The sequence below is a fragment of the Somniosus microcephalus genome, chromosome 11, assembly GCF_052327205.1.
Source record: "Somniosus microcephalus isolate GS21.2 chromosome 11, FLI_Smic_1.0, whole genome shotgun sequence".
Taxonomy (NCBI): domain Eukaryota; kingdom Metazoa; phylum Chordata; class Chondrichthyes; order Squaliformes; family Somniosidae; genus Somniosus; species Somniosus microcephalus.
The window spans coordinates 193984894-194001527 of NC_140997.1; the positions used below are offsets into that span (position 1 = coordinate 193984894).

The 16634-nt window shown below is 47.9% G+C and overlaps 1 protein-coding gene across 1 annotated transcript in view; it reads left to right on the plus strand.

The window, feature by feature from the left end:
- dnah12 (dynein, axonemal, heavy chain 12) overlaps positions 1 to 16634 on the plus strand; it is a 429714-nt gene that overhangs the window by 364406 nt on the left and 48674 nt on the right. The window contains exons 58-59 of the mRNA XM_086001602.1: positions 7735 to 7907; positions 14673 to 14813. Coding sequence (XP_085857728.1) covers positions 7735 to 7907; positions 14673 to 14813 — 314 coding nt within the window. The remainder of the gene's footprint in view (positions 1 to 7734; positions 7908 to 14672; positions 14814 to 16634) is intronic.

The window sequence follows — 16634 nt, forward strand, 5'->3', positions numbered from 1 at the left end:
GACTGGCTGGTATTCCTCCTTGTTGGATCCGATCACCCACGAGGGTGGGCTCTGTTATTTAGCCAATAAAAACCGATAGTAACTGTCTTAACTCGTCGCTTTTCATTGGATGAATTGATAGGTATATTAATTTTATTGGCTAAATTTTGAAATGTCTTTAACGGAGCAGCCAAACGACCAGTCAGACGCCCAGCTACAACAGCCACAGCAGCCGGCCTGGCTGCGAGCCCTCCGACCGCCGTACCTGGATCTAAACCCACAGGCAGCAAACTCAGCCCTCGACTTCAAACACTGGCTGAGCTGTTTCGAATCCTACCTGGGAGAATCCGGCGTGCCTCAGAGATCCAAACTAAGAGTTCTGACCGCCCAAGTGAGCCCTAAAGTATTTGCACTCATCCAGGACCTTACTACATACGAGGCCACCCTCAACCTGCTGAAAGAGCAGTACCGGAGCCCGGTAAATTCTATGTATGCCAGACATCTCCTAAGATCCCGCCCGCAACAGCCTGGAGAGTCTGTAGATGAATTTTTACGGGCGCTACAAACACTCGGCAGGGACTGTGACTTTAAAGCTGTAACGGCTGCAGAAAATACTGAAGAGAATATCCGCGATGCCTTCGTGAAAGGCCTTCGGTCCGACTACTCACGGCAAAGACTGCTCGAATCAAAGGACCTCGACCTGAACACAGCTGCAGCCCTCGCTCACTCTCTGGAAGTGGCCCATCGGGACCTCGAGGCGTATTCCAGGTACTGTGCTGCGCGACCCTGGGACTCGGGCCCGACCCCGACCGCAATACCCCTCGCACCGCCGCCTCTGGGACCTACCTCAGCGTCGGCGTCCCGGACCCGATTGGGACCGCCACCCCCGGTACCGGCTGCGACATCGGAGCCCCGCGATCGGGCCGCCGGCTGCTTTTTCTGTGGCCAGGCGAAACACCCGAGGGCGCGCTGCCCTGCAAGAAACGCGACCTGCTCCGACTGCCACAAGAAAGGCCACTTCGCGAAGGCCTGCAGGGGTAAAGCCACAGACGCCAGCAGTGCCTCATGCGAGTTGTGGGGGCGGCCATCTTTCATCAAGGCCACAGATGCCAGTATCCCCTCGTGAGTCGTGGGGGCGGCCATCTTTGATCAAGGCCACCGACACCGGCAGTGCCTCATGTGAGTTGTGGGGGCGGCCATCTTCTCCGCCATTTTATGCAACGTCGTGGGCACCGCCATTTTGTTCACCACACTCGACCGCCACCTTGTCTCCAGACCCGACCACAGCCTCACCCGCAGACTACAGCAGCTCGCTCAGCCATACACTAGCCTCCGTCACACTGGACCAAGCTCGCCCGCATCACCTGTCCAAGTCCATGATGGACATCAAAGTAAACGGCCACGCCACGACCTGCCTGTTCGACAGCGGAAGCACGGAGAGTTTCATCCATCCAGACACGGTGAGCCACTACTCCCTCACTGTCCAGCCAACGCGCAACCGGATCTCGATGGCGTCGAGGTCCCATTCAACAGACATCAGCGGACACTGTGTTGTGACCCTGTCGGTTAGGGGCACGGAGTATAAAAATTTTAAACTTCTCGTCCTGCCCCAACTCTGCGCTGCCGTCCTACTAGGGCTGGATTTCCAATCCCACCTTCAAAGTGTCACTTTGGCATACGGTGGACCCCTCCCCCCACTCACAGTCGACAACCAACAGCCTTTAAACCACCCACCGCGTACCACCTGCGGCCTATCCACCCTCAGGGTTCCGCCCCCCTCCCTGTTCGCCAACCTCACCCGCGACTGTAAACCCGTCGCTACCAAGAGCAGGCGGTACAGCACCGGGGACAGAGCTTTTATTAGCTCTGAGGTGCAGCGTCTCCTGAAAGAGGGCATCATCGAGAGGAGCAACAGCCCCTGGCGTGCCCAGGTCGTAGTCATTAAGACCGGCGATAAAAACCGCCTAGTCATCGACTACAGCCAAACCATAAACCGGTACACCCAGCTGGACGCATACCCCCTTCCCCGCATATCTGATATGGTCAATCAGATTGCACAGTACCGAGTATTCTCTACCATCGACCTTAAGTCGGCCTACCACCAACTCCCTATCCGCCCTGAGGACCGCCAGTATACCGCCTTCGAGGCGAATTGCCGCCTCTACCACTTCCTTAGGGTTCCCTTCGGCGTCACCAACGGGGTTTCGGTCTTCCAAAGGGAGATGGACCGGATGGTTGACCAGAACGGGCTGCAAGCCACGTTCCCCTATCTAGATAACGTCACCATCTGCGGCCGCGACCGGCAGGACCATGATGTTAATCTGGAGAGATTCCTCCGTACAGCCCAACGGCTGAACCTCACCTACAATAAGGAGAAATGTGTGTTTAACACCTCGCGCCTTGCCATCCTCGGCTGCGTAGTAGAGAACGGAGTCATCGGCCCCGACCCCGAAAGAATGCGCCCCCTCATGGAGCTTCCCCTCCCCCACTGTCCAAAGGCGCTGAAGAGGACCCTGGGGCTCTTCGCCTACTATGCCCAATGGGTGCCGAATTATGCGGACAAAGCCAGACCCCTCATGAAGTCCGCCTCCTTCCCCCTGATGGCAGAAGCGTGCGCAGCCTTCTCCCTCATTAAGGGAGACATTGCTAAGGCCACAATGCACGCGGTGGATGAGTCTATCCCTTTCCAAGTGGAGAGCGATGCATCCGACTTCACCCTAGCCGCAACCCTTAACCAGGAGGGGAGACCGGTGGCCTTCTTCTCAAGGACCCTCCAGGGCCCTGAGATCCGACACTCCTCGGTCGAGAAGGAGGCCCAGGCGATCGTGGAGGCTGTACGACGCTGGAGGCATTACCTGGCAGGCAAACGATTTACCCTCCTCACCGACCAGCGTTCGGTCGCTTTTATGTTTAATAACAAGCTGAGGGGCAAAATCAAGAACGACAAGATCTTGAGGTGGAGAATCGAGCTCTCCACCTATGATTATGATATCTTGTACCGGCCTGGTAAACTGAACGAACCCCCAGATGCTCTATCACGAAGTACATGTGCCAACGCGCAAATTGATAGACTGCAGACCCTCCACAACGACCTCTGCCACCCCGGAGTCACCAGACTTTACCACTTCATTAAGGCCCGCAACCTGCCCTACTCCATCGAGGAGGTCAGGACCATGACCAGGAACTGCCAAACCTGTGCCGAATGCAAACCGTATTTCTTTAGGCCGGACAGAGCAAGCCTGATCAAGGCCACCCGCCCCTTCGAGCGCTTGAGCATCGATTTTAAGGGGCCCCCCCCGTCCTCTGACCGTAATGTGTACTTCCTCAACATCATTGACAAGTACTCCCGTTTCCCCTTTGCCTTCCCCTGCCCAGACATGACCAGTACCACGGTCATCAAATGCCTGAACGACCTCTTCGCCGTGTTCGGGTTCCCGAACTATATACATAGCGAACGGGGCTCCTCCTTCATGAGCGAGGAACTTCGCCAGTTCCTACTAGCGAGAGGTATTGCTGCAAGCAGGACCACCAGCTACAACCCCCGAGGGAACGGCCAGGTGGAAAGAGAGAACGCGACTGTCTGGAAGGCCGTTCTCTTAGCCTTAAAGTCCAAGGGCCTCCCAACCTCTCGCTGGCAGGAAGTCCTCCCGGCAGCACTGCATTCCATCCAGTCACTGCTTTGCACTGCCATTAACGCCACCCCCCATGAACGAATGTTTGTTTTCCCCAGGAAGTCGACTACGGGAACCACGCTACCAACTTGGCTGACCTCTCCGGGGCCCGTCTTGCTGCGAAAGCACGCGAGGGCCCATAAAATGGACCCCCTGGTTGAGAGGGTGGACCTCCTGCACGCCAACCCCCAGTACGCCTATGTGGCATACCCAGACGGGCGGGAGGACACAGTCTCCTTACGAGACCTCGCACCCTCGGGCATCCCTGAGACACCACTGTTACCCCCCAAATCCAGCCCAGGTAGACGGCATGCCGGAACCCCATGAGCCTTCGCCGACCACGCAGACACCAGCATTAACATCGGATACTGCATCACCGCTGCCGCTGCTGCGACGATCGGAAAGGCTTACGAGGCCTCCGGACAGACTGACATACCCGAACTGGTAGTACACTTCACCCCGCCGGACTCAAATCTAAACAAGGGGTGAATGTGGTAAACCACTTTTATCGTTCACTATCGTTACACTATGGTTATCACTGTTTACACTGTTGTATCACTACACGAGGTCGCCTCTTGTCACGCTGTTATACCTGAGCTGACCACTGCTGACTCCGCCCATGGCTCCACCTACTTGCCCAGGTATAAAGGTGGTCGACTGGCTGGTATTCCTCCTTGTTGGATCCGATCACCCACGAGGGTGGGCTCTGTTATTTAGCCAATAAAAACCTATAGTTACTGTCTTAACTCGTCGCTTTTCATTGGATGAATTGATAGGTATATCAAAAGGCATCCCGAATAAGCTCGTCTGTGTATACCGTGGCTTTCACGTCTTTGCATTTGCAGTCTTTGCCAAGCACTTTTAGGGTGACTAGAAAGTCCTCTAGCGACTCTCCGGGTCGCTGTGTGCAGGTAGCAAGCAGATGCCTGGCGTACACCTCGTTGGTAGGCCGCTGATAGTGGGCCTTTAGAATGTTGCAGGCATCCAGGTAGGTGGCGGCGTCTTGGATGAGTGGAAAAACCCGGTGGCTTACCCGATTCTGCAGGATCCCGAGTTTCACATCTCCGGTGGCTCTAGAGGCTGTGACGGCTTCGGAGTTGGCCATAAAAAATTCCAAGCACTGGAACCAGTGTCCAAACCGTGCCGATGCATCCGAAGCATGTGGGTCCAAATCCAAGTGTTCCGGTTTCAAAAGTTGATCCATCGTTGAAAGTTTGCTAATAAAATTGATGCGCCTCAATAACTTCAAGGCTCAAAGTTAACTGGATAAAACTAGGCTTTTATTAGCAAAGAAAGATGCCTGTGTCTTCACCTAGCATTCTACTGTTCTGCTGCAAGACAAGCCTGGGCTTGTCTTAAGTAGGGCCAGGTATGGGCGGAGCCGACACACCCAATGGGGAGAAAGGGGGCGGTGCACTATATACAATACAAGGTAAAAACACAGGAGCAGGCAATACAATATATGTAGTTAAATACAGAGTCTGATGAATGACATATTTCATCACACCTGCTGTACATGGTCCATGTCTATGAGGCATACAGCATATACTGTATAACCTATAGAGCAATAGCTCCTCTATTATTCCTTAACTCTGTTTATTTATATTAAATCCACTAAGTTTCTTCCTTGATTTATTGTTGGGTTCCCTTGTACTGCTGTTATTTTGTCCTCTTCTACTGCGAAAATGGATACAAATTATTTATTTAACTAGTCAGCCATTTCCTTATTATCCAATATAGTCTCACCTGCATCTGTCTTAATAGGCCCACATCTCCCAAATACCACATTCTTTCTCTTAATATATTTATTCAAACTTTTACTGTTAGCTCTCTTGCATGTTTTTGTCATATTCCCTTTTTGCACCTATTACTTTCTTTGTTTTTATAGCTATCCCAGGTTTCTGGATTTTCACTTTTCCTTGCATTTATGTACACCTTTTCTTTTAGCTTAATACTGTCTCTTACCTTGTTTGCTTAACTGCACAAGTGGAGCGTTTGCCTTTTTAGGGGTATGTACTAGTTTTGTATCATATCAAATAGTTCTTCAAATGCTTCCCGCTGTTTGTCTGTAGGTTTACCCATTAACAGCTCAGCCCAGTTTAATGTGGTCAATTTATTTCTCATCCCTTTGAAGTTTGCCTTACTTAAATTTAAAATCTTGATTTTTGAACCTTGCTTCTCCTTCTCAAACCTCAGTCATATTATGGTCACCATTTGCAAGAGTTCCCTTACAGTCAGATTGTTAACTAATTCTGGTTTGTTACTCAGCACTAAGGGCTGAATTTTGCCGCTGCTCAGAGGGCGGGTTTTGAAGGCGGGTCCGCTGTCAAATCAAAAAGATTGACAGCGGGCGGTATCCCGCTCTGAACCCGCCTCCTTGTGAGTTTCCCTAGTGCCGGCTCTGTCTGCGCGTTGCAGACCCAGCACTAAGCGGCAGGTCAGGCAATTCAGATAGTTAAGAGCGTGTTTAAAGCAATTTAATCAGCATTTTACCAGGTCCAAACCATATTCCCAAGTTTTCCACGAGGTTCACGTCGCTCGGGGATCACACCAGGTAAGTGTGCCATGTTTTAAACAACTTTCCATTTCTGTAAATAGGTGACAGCTGCAAAAGTGGTATTTCACAGCTGGTCACTTTCCAATCTTAGAGGCTGGAGCCTTCAGGATTTTGTATACACTTTTCAGCTTTATGGAGGTTTAAAGTGTTTGGAGCAAACTCTCTATTCAGTGTCGCCTCCTTGGAGCAACCTCTCTCACCATTGACAGATCACTTCTGTCATCTCAACTTCAGCTGCATCGGTGCCCTTGGAAAATCTCACCTTGATCCTCAGTATCCCACCAGCATCTCCGCAATCACTTGATGCTGCACAGGACACAGGGCATCAGCACCTGACCACATTGCTGCCAAGGATGGCCTCACCATGGCCAGATTCACTTCACTTGATGCTGTATGCCCTGGCCAGGTTGGCACCTCCCTACACCAACACCATAAAGCATCCCTACAATGCCCAAGCCATTCCTTTCACACTCATCGCCATTGGAGGGTGAGGGGGCGGTACTGTTATGTCTCACCATTCATTGCAACTCACTAAGTTACTTCCATAGGTGCACACAGATCTGTCCCAAGAAGGCAAAGTGTTGAAAATAAAGATTTAATTGTTTAACAACACATTAACAAAAACTTTACATGAACATTGGCGATAACACCCAAGTGCCTACCCTTGTGTGTTAGTTGGTATGATTGGACAAGGATGAAGGTGAGTGTGAGGGGTGGCTAGTGAGATGGGGAAGTGATAATGCAGATAGAGAGGGATGGGTGGAGGTGCAAGGTAAGTTGGTGTGAGTAAGGATGTGCAGGAGTAGGGTAGGGAAGGCAGAGTGATGGGGATGTGATGAGTGGCACAGCAGGATGAGGTTGAGTGTGGCTTTGCAGTAACGTTTTGTGATCTACTGAGATCATTGAAAGGTTTGCGTCACTGCAGCCAGGTCCTCCTGGCGACATCCCTGCTTGTGTCCCCCTGTGCAATATGCAACCAGGCTGCGTTGGTTTCCTGGGGAGGTGTCTTCCGCCCATTGGATGGGAAGAGAACCTCCCTGCGTGCTGTGACTCCCTCCATAAGCATATGGAAGGAGCCATGGGAGAGCCTGGGTGCAATCATGCACCTTTGTGCAGTGCTTGTCAGTGTTTGCAGCACCTCAATGCTGCAGAACACTGAAAGCACAACTGTCAAAATGATTGTGGACATGGTCCCTTTACCGAAACTGGCTGATGACGCATCATCAAATGACGTCATCAGACCCGCTTCCTATTAATTGGTCGGGAACCTCGCAGGGCAGGCTTAACAAGTCCCATCAATGGAATATCTTGTTGGAGGACGGGATCGACACAGGTGCGGGGTCCCCACACGCCATGGACGTCGCCCGCCCCGGACTCGCAGAGGTTGGAAAAATCCAGCCCTAAGTGTGCATTTTCAGTGCCACAAAGAAGGTGCGAGTGAAATGCACTGGTACAGTTACTACCGGGATCTTCAGCTGTTTTGTACCCTTTGTCCACTTCATATTATTTATTTATTGTCTGTTTCAGGTTGCTGAGAGGACCGAACTGAAGATTGCAGAATCTCGAGAAGGATACAGACCAATTGCTAAGCATTCTGCTATCCTTTTCTTCAGCATTGCAGACCTGGCCAACATTGACCCTATGTACCAGTACTCCCTGAGCTGGTTTGTCAACCTATATGTCCATTCTATCCATGACAGGTAGGAATATCAGTACTGTAGGAAATTTGTATTGTTTTAACTCTGTTTGAAAGAATCACAATTAGATGGAGGGCTGGGAGCCTGCTCTCCTGACCACAGGTGGTGCGTGGCCCAGGCAAGATAGAGGGGAGGGTGGGGAGGGGAGATGGGTTGGAGGGGAAAAGGGATATCTCCGAGAGTAAAAAAATGTTTTACAATCTTGCAAGCAAAAGAGTTGGAGGAAATTAATATTGCGTCCAGTGGGCAGGGGTAATGATCAAGCGGACTGCTTTGTCCTGGATGGGGTTGAGCTTTTTAACTGTTGTTGTGATGGTGATCCACATGAGTAAAGTTAGATCATTGGCTCTGTAGAGCCTGTGTCTAACCCCTAAACCTGTGTTAAAGTAGATGAGATATAGATAATAGGTACTGTGATCCATGTTCACCTAATTTACTGAATCTGATTATACCATGGTATGTGTAAAGTCTGTGGGTTGTATAGCGAAGTAATACACAGACTACAAGAGTAACTTAAACAGGACTTTACTATTCGAAGGTCAGGGCGAATCTGCCCAATAAATTCTGCCACAGCACTTATATACCGGTGTGGTCACCGTCGGTATTACAGTATACAGCAGCCAGGATAAAGTAGTGCCACACCTAAAATAGTTCTCTTAAAGGTGGACGGTTACATACAATAGTTCTCTTAAAGGTAGAACAGTTACATACACTACAATCCTCCCTTTTTAGCTTACAACATACTTATTCCCCATTAACATAACATCATAACATATCCAACTTCATGTTACAACAGTTCACAGAGGTAGTCTCTGTGGAAACAGTTCACAGATTCAGTCTCTGCGGGAAACAGTTCACAGATTCAGTCTCTGATCTTCTTGACTCGGTCCGGACCACGCCTCCGTGGTGTAGTCGGGTCACCTTGCTAGAGGGACTCATCCCATAGTCCTTCCCTAGGCTTAACAGCTTTACTTCCATCACTTCTGAACCAGCATTGCTGACAACCAAAACAAACAAAAAACAGTTGGATTGCCTTGGGAAATTTCCCTACCTTCCAACTGATTTGGCTCCGTTCGGGGGACCACGTGTGTGATCGGGTAGAGGTAATAATGGTTCAGATGGTTATCATCTTCTGCTTCGTCTTTTCCTTTTTTGCTTCTTGGAGACTCTCGGGGCTCCATTGTCAGCTGCCAGCTGTAACGCCACCATCTCCCTATGTTCCTTAGACTTTAAGTGATTCATCCTGATTTCGGCACTTTGGGAGTTCTCGGCACAAGCTGGGCAGACCAGGTCCTCGTAATATTCAGTGTCACTCAACAGATCATGGTAATATTCGGTGTCGTCCTGAGCTAGGCCAGCGAGAGGGTCTTCTATTTCCTCCTTACCCAGCTGGACGTTAGCCGACTTTTGTTCCAAATCCCGACATCTGTCCTGAAGAGACTTCATCATACGTTCAGATTCATCCCGCTTTTTCTGGGCTTCCTGCAAGTCTTTTACTAATGACCTCATTTGTGATTTCAATACTTCAGCTTCATTCGGAGATTGATTGATCGGACTATTCAATCCCTCTACTGAAGTAGCTGTTTCAGTATTCTGTTGTTCTACATTGCCGTGCGTCAGCGTACTTTTGGCATCCAAGGGCTGTTCTGCTGCAGACTTCTCAGTCTGGGTTGCCACCTCAGCTCTTCCAATGACTTTTGAGAGCTCCCTTCCCTTTGAAGATTGAGGCTCGTATTTAAGTTTTTCCCATTTTAGAGTTTTATCCCTCAGCATATGAATGAGTTGGCTGACTGTTAACTCTTCTGCCATCATCCCTTTTCCATTAACTACAGGGCTGTTTATAACCTTGCCCTGGAGGAGCTGGCTGACTGTTAACTCTTCTGTCCTCATCCCTTTTCCATTAGCTGCAGGGCTGTTTAGAACCTTGTCCTGGGGCTCCTTTGCTGCTTCTACTTCGCCATCATCCGCAGCCCCCATCATTCGAATTTCCACAAATGAATCGTCCGGTGATGCTGCACCCAACTTCAGTAGGAGCTCGGAAGTCATGTCGACCAACTCAGCTTTTTCTGCCTGCAACTTGCTAACCAGCGCCTTCAGTTGCGGCACATCTTGTTCCACCGGATTGGAGCACGCCCCTTCAGAAGCCGAATCAGCTTTGATTCGTTTGGCCTCCTCGTGCAGACGGTTTGTGTGCTCCTGCTCCCTTTTCTTCCCCAGCTGCTTCTGTTGTCTTTCCAGATTCTCCCATTCGGTATCATAGAACTTTTTCATTGCTTTCATCTCTTGCTCGAGACGGCAATTCAATTGTTCTAATTGCTGTCGTAATCTGAAATAAGTTTGCGTTCGAGCTCGATGTTCCTCAGTAATATATATGTCTGTAACTTGAACAGACTCAGAATTCTCTGTCAAGCTATGTTGTTGTTGTTCAGAGGAATTCTGTTCTGAAACTTTGTTCTCCTCTGGAGCATAAGCCTTTATGCCCACATTCGTTCTACCAACCTTAGTCAGCAAGTTCATTTTAGACTTGTCTTTCATGCTTGGGCTGGTCTTATCGTCATCCGTTTCAGAGTCTGAGCTGATTGTCTGCCCCGAGTCCTCACTCATTATTGCTTTGAGGTAGTGCCATTCCATGTCTATTTTCTTGATCCACTCCCGTCCTAGAAGTGGTGGTCCTCCCTCAGGTAGTACGTATAAGTCCATTCCGGGGTGTTCTTTGCCCCTGTCTCTCACCTTGACTCTTATCTTTCCCATGGGGTATACTTTATGCCCCGTGTATGTCTGCAATACGAACTTGGTATCTCTCAAGGGTATATGTGAGAATAGCCGGTTGTAATCCCTTCGATTTATGACTGATGGGGCTGATCCAGTGTCCAATTCCATTCTCACTTGGACTCCGGCTATTTTTAGCATGACCCAGATAGTTTGTAGGTCAGCTTCCTTACTCACATTATGAATTCTCAGACTACCCAGTTCCTGGCCGCTTGGGTCTGAATCCGAATTCTGTTTGTCTGAACTCTTCTCAACCACCTTGTGTACTTTGTTGTACTTTTCCTGTGATGGCTTTTTTTTTTGGTTGTTGGTCTTCTTCCCTGACCGGCATACTTTGGCTATGTGACCCAGTTTGCCACATTTCCTACAGTCCTGGTTTTTAAACCAGCATTGGTTCTGGTCGTGTGTTGTCTTCCCACAACGATAACATTTCGTTGCACCCGAAGTAATTTGATCCACACTGAGGACCGCTGCCTTCAGCTGCATTTCCGCAGTTCCTTTCGCTGCGGCTTCGTGTGATGCTGCAATAAGGACAGCCCTATCCAGTGTAAGGTCGTTCTCTTCGAGCAGTCGCTTTTGCGTTCCTTCCTTCGACAACCCGCACACGAACTTGTCTCGCAATGCCTCTGTCAGATTTCCTCCAAACTGGCAGTATTTCGCTAGCCTACGCAGTTTGACCAAGTATTCCGCGTTGCTTTCCTCTTTCCGTTGCGTTCTCGCATAAAATTTGAATCGTTCCGCCAACATCAGCGGTGTGGGGTTCAAGTGATCCTTCAGAACAGCAACAATATTATCGAAGGTTTGATCCGCCGGTTTAACTGGTGCTAGAAGATGCTTCAATAGCCCGTATGTCTTCGCCCCCATCGAGTTTAGCAAGGTTATAGCTTTATCATCATCCTCTATTTTATTGGCCTCACAATATATCTCAATGCGTTCTACATACGTGGCCCAATCTTCTACCTCGGAATCGAAATCGTTGATGTTACCACGCTTAGGCATCTTCAGCTCCCTGATAAACAACAACGAAATATTTCTTTAACTCTTTTTTTTTCCAAGATGGCGGTTTCCCCGCGCTTATCTTCTTTCCCCGCCCCTTTCAAAATGGCGGTTCCCGCTTCTGTCTTTTTCTCCGCCTACTGGCGGCTTCCCGCGGTTTCCCGCGCTTATCTTCTTTCCCCGCCCACTTTCAAGATGGCGGTTCCCGCTTTTCTTCCCCTGGCGGGAGGGGTAAGCTTTTCCCTCGGGCGACGGCCGCTGGCTTTCGGGGTTCGCAGCCTGCTCTTCGGCTTCAGCGCGTTCCCTTCTCTCGGCCGGGCAACCGGCTCTGGGTACAACCCGTTGACGGCGAACGGTCTCAGCCGCTGGCTGGATCTCGCTCAGTCTTCCTCGGGCTCTGTCTCTCCCGCTCGCGCGGCTCTCGCTCGCTCTCTCTCGGGCTCTGTCTCTCCCGTTCGCGCGGCTCTCGCTCGGGCTCTGTCTCTCCCGCTCGCGCGGCTCTCAATCGCGCCTCCCAGCCCTCTCGCAGTCCGGTGCTTCCCTCCCCGGCTGCGGCTGAGTTCTCCGCGATTTATTTATTTTATCTCTTTCCCGCGCCTTACGATCCCGGTCGCAGCGCTTCGTGGCCTCGGTCACTGTCCGACCTTTTTCACTGTTGTTGTGATGGTGATCCACATGAGTAAAGTTAGATCATTGGCTCTGTAGAGCCTGTGTCTAACCCCTAAACCTGTGTTAAAGTAGATGAGATATAGATAGTAGGTACTGTGATCCATGTTCACCTAATTTACTGAATCTGATTATACCATGGTATGTGTAAAGTCTGTGGGTTGTATAGCGAAGTAATACACAGACTACAAGAGTAACTTAAACAGGACTTTACTATTCGAAGGTCAGGGCGAATCTGCCCAATAAATTCTGCCACAGCACTTATATACCGGTGTGGTCACCGTCGGTATTACAGTATACAGCAGCCAGGATAAAGTAGTGCCACACCTAAAATAGTTCTCTTAAAGGTGGACGGTTACATACAATAGTTCTCTTAAAGGTAGAACAGTTACATACACTACAGTATGATTTTCTGTAACACATAAGTAGCAAATGTTTGTCTTATATTCTAAGTGGTACACAGTAGATCACATAGAACAGTGTGCAAATTACACCCATGGTCCATATGTCACCTGCTATCTATAAGCAGCCCACAAGGTCTGACCATCCAGCCTGATGATACATCTGGCCTTCCAGCCTGATGCACTCATTTTTTATATGCCTACTTAAGTTAAAAAAATATAGCAATTTCGAAAGACCTTCCTAGCACTGCTCACTCGATGGTGGATAATTCATTAGTCACAGGCAAAGCAGATTGGGATAGCAGATGAGGAGGGAGAACAGAATGCAGTCAGCACATTGAGAGGGAGAACACATCTTGAATAGAGTATGTATCAGAGCGAGCACATCAGAAAGGAAGGGCAAGTAAAAGGCCTGTACTTCAGGAAGGGGGCAATAGATTGTGTCACGTACATCAAGACCGACACATTAAAAGGGCGAAAAGCAGTACATCAATTTTAGGGATAGTTTTAAGATATGGAAAGCTTAGAAATTAGCTTGAAAAGTTGGGTAACAGTTTGAAAATGTGCAAGGAAAAAGAAAAATATTGCAAATGCTCAAAATCTGAAACAAATATGGCCCAGTCGGCATCTGTAAAGAGAAAAGACAAGTTAAAATTTTGGGTATAACCCTTTAGGGATCCAGCATTTTCTGTTTTAATATGATAATATAAGAATATATATTAACCGTATTGAGTTATGAGAAAGTGAAATAGTCTTCATTATTGCTAAAAAAGAAGCAAATTAAGATAAATTACTGATAAATTCTTCTGGCCAGTTGACGAGAAAGGGTAGGTAAAAAAAAAAGCTCTTCTTAGAATTTTTTTAATTTTTTTTTTTTTTTTTTAACAGTTAAAAGTTTTATGATCTAACTTAAAGCACTCCAAAAATGTGGTCCTTTGTATGACTATTGTTTATAAGAAGTTTGCCAATCTCCATGATATGAGCGCCCTAAGAGAGTGCTAATGGGGCGCAAAGCAACTAGCACCCGGGCACGGCGATGTTTGCACCGCTCGCAAAATTGACCAGACATTTTGCGGCGGCACTAAACACTACCGCCACGATCTCCTGTGCCCACAGATCGTGAAGTCAGTCGAGCGTGCAACGCCCCGGTAGCGCCCCAGACTGGATATTGAGTGGCGCCCCCTGCCTTTCTGCCTGCCGCTAGCAATGACAAGTTGAGGGGAATGCTTTGCAGTCGGGAAGGGACTGGGGGAGTGCTATTTAAAGGCGGACGCTCCCTGTCTTTTTTTGTCAGAGACATTTTTTGTATCACACATTCTGAGAGAGAGAGAGACTTCTGGAGAGATTCAACTGTGAAGGAGTTTTGGGTACTGAGCAGCACTTTGCAGGTTCATTTTGATTTGACCTTCCTTGCATCGATTTAGAAGAGACTGTGGGGGCTGCACTCTCAGCTCTTTCCCTGGGCCTCTCCATTGTTCTTTCCAGCAGATTTGATGTACAGATCTCTCCAGGCTGAGATTCAAGGCGGCAATGAGCAGGGTGTGGCTGGAGAGCAAGATCGATCCTCCCCTTTAAGAACTGGCCGGCGCCAGTGTGTCTGTGTTCCATTGCTGACTGACATCACAAGCTTTGCCAGTGTTCTGAGGTAGCGCCTCGCTCCTCAATGTTGGCGCCTTTAGAGAGGTGTGTAGCGCCTGATTTAGCGCTCCAATCACCTCCAGGGGCGATAGAAGCCAAATTTGCAGTCGGAGACGATAATTAGCACCAGGCGCTAAACATTGTGCCCGGCCGATAATTGCGCCCCAAACAGGGTGATACCAAATTTCTCCCCCAAAAAGTCTTACTGCAGTCTACAATCCATACTGTAGAATATAATTTAATAGCAGTGGTTCATGATTGGATTTCATAATCTTCAGTCTTATGTTTTCTTCACTAGTAATAAGTCAAAAATCTTGGAGAAGCGGCTTCGTTATCTGAATGATCACTTCACATACAATCTCTACTCCAATGTTTGCCGCTCTCTATTTGAGAAGGACAAGTTGCTCTTTTCCTTCCTGTTGTGCAGTAATCTGCTTTTGTAAGTATCTGTTTTCACAAAATCCTCTCACATTACTGTAAGTAATTTTCAACAAATGTATTTTATTGACAACAATAAAGAATGATGGATGTTACCCATATAATTATGCAATGAGCTGTAGCACATATAAAAAAAGAACTTCATCTGTTTTGTAGTTGTTTTCAAGTTCAACATAAAATGGTTTCATAGAACAATGTGAAAAATAGCTCAATGCTGCATTTTAGTTAAAACCAATGAGTAACTTGGAAATACAGCTGTGAATGCTCTGCTTTCATTCATGACTGGAAATAATCTTAAGGTCTGGTGGATTCTAATACTTTTGTGGTTATCGTACTTTGGGATAAATTATTGTTTGATAGTAGTTCTAAATCCAGCTGGACAAGAAAGTAGCAAGAACCGTGTCAGAATTGCGAGGAGTCCACAACATAATTATCTCAACTCAAAATGGATAAACCACTTTTCTATTGCTCTTCATTGTTGAAAAGAATAGTACTAAGATGTATCTCTTTGACTAATAATGTTAGCACCATTAATACAGAATGGAGATCAAGACCCTGAATTTACTTGCTATTTTTAGCAAGTTTATGGCTTAAAATGAACGTACTGGAATTTTTGGAGTGGGACTAATTTCCGTCTGGTTTCAACCCCATAATAGCAACGCTGCAGTTTCCATTGTGACCTGGATCTTCCATGGTAATGCTTGCCAATGCTGCTGGGAGCTCGCTAGCATGTATTAAAATGAGTAGGAATATTCTGGATTCTGGAGTCCCCAAATCCCCTGACTTGCAATCCCATTCCACCATGGGGGAATTCTGAGTATCAGGTATTGGCATTCCATTGTTTGCAAATTTAATGGAGGAAAGGAGAGTGAGGCTGCATCTAAGGAAAATATTCTCCCCCAATTTATAAGCCGCACAGATCTCAGTGAGGAATTCGCATGGGAAGGTTGTTCTGTATGAGTAGTCTGTGCTTCACTAACGTGGCAGCAGAAAACGGTGCCAGCTACTGGTTTATGGCCAAGGTCACCGGTATTGCCAACTCTCACGATTCCATTGCGAGAGACACGATTTCGGAGTGAAATAAAGCATCTCTCGTGATGGAACGCCAAAATCTCAGGATTTTTTTTTGGGTGGGGGGCGGGGGGGAGTCCCAGGTTTGAGCATGCGCAAAAAAACACATGATTTGCGCATGCGTGGCGGAAAATCTTTTGCGTATGCGTGGAAAAAACCCGCGATTTGCGAGAAACAAATACGACGAGATGTACTGAATACTTCAGGCCACTTGCTGTACCATGTTCATCAACTACCTACGGATTCCTTCATAGTCTTGATGTACAAACTAATTATAGTAAGTCCTTCTGTACCGAAATCAGAACACACACAGCCTCCTGCCTCGAGCATCTACGCACAAGGAATGTCCATGAAACAGATGGCGTCAAATCAAACCTGCAGGGTTAAATAGGAAGGAAAGTGTATGGAAATACTTTCTGTTCAAAGTACTTTCTCTCTCTTCCCCCTCCCCCAATCTTCATGGGAGAAATAATAAGCATAAAAATAAATAATACCATCAAATTTCTTAGCTGACAGAGAAACACAATTTCTGGTGAATTGCAGGGTTGGGCCATGTTCCCAAAGTGGTTGTGATCGTTCATTGGGGCTGGAACTTTGGAGCTACTGAACCCAGGATAAGAAACAGTACTATCTGAGACAGTGTTCAAGATTCAGATTACTCTGATTTCCAGAATGCTCAGAATTAAAATCTTAACACAAATGGGGGTGGAGTGCATCTTTATTTCTATCATAAAAAGACAGCCATACAGGA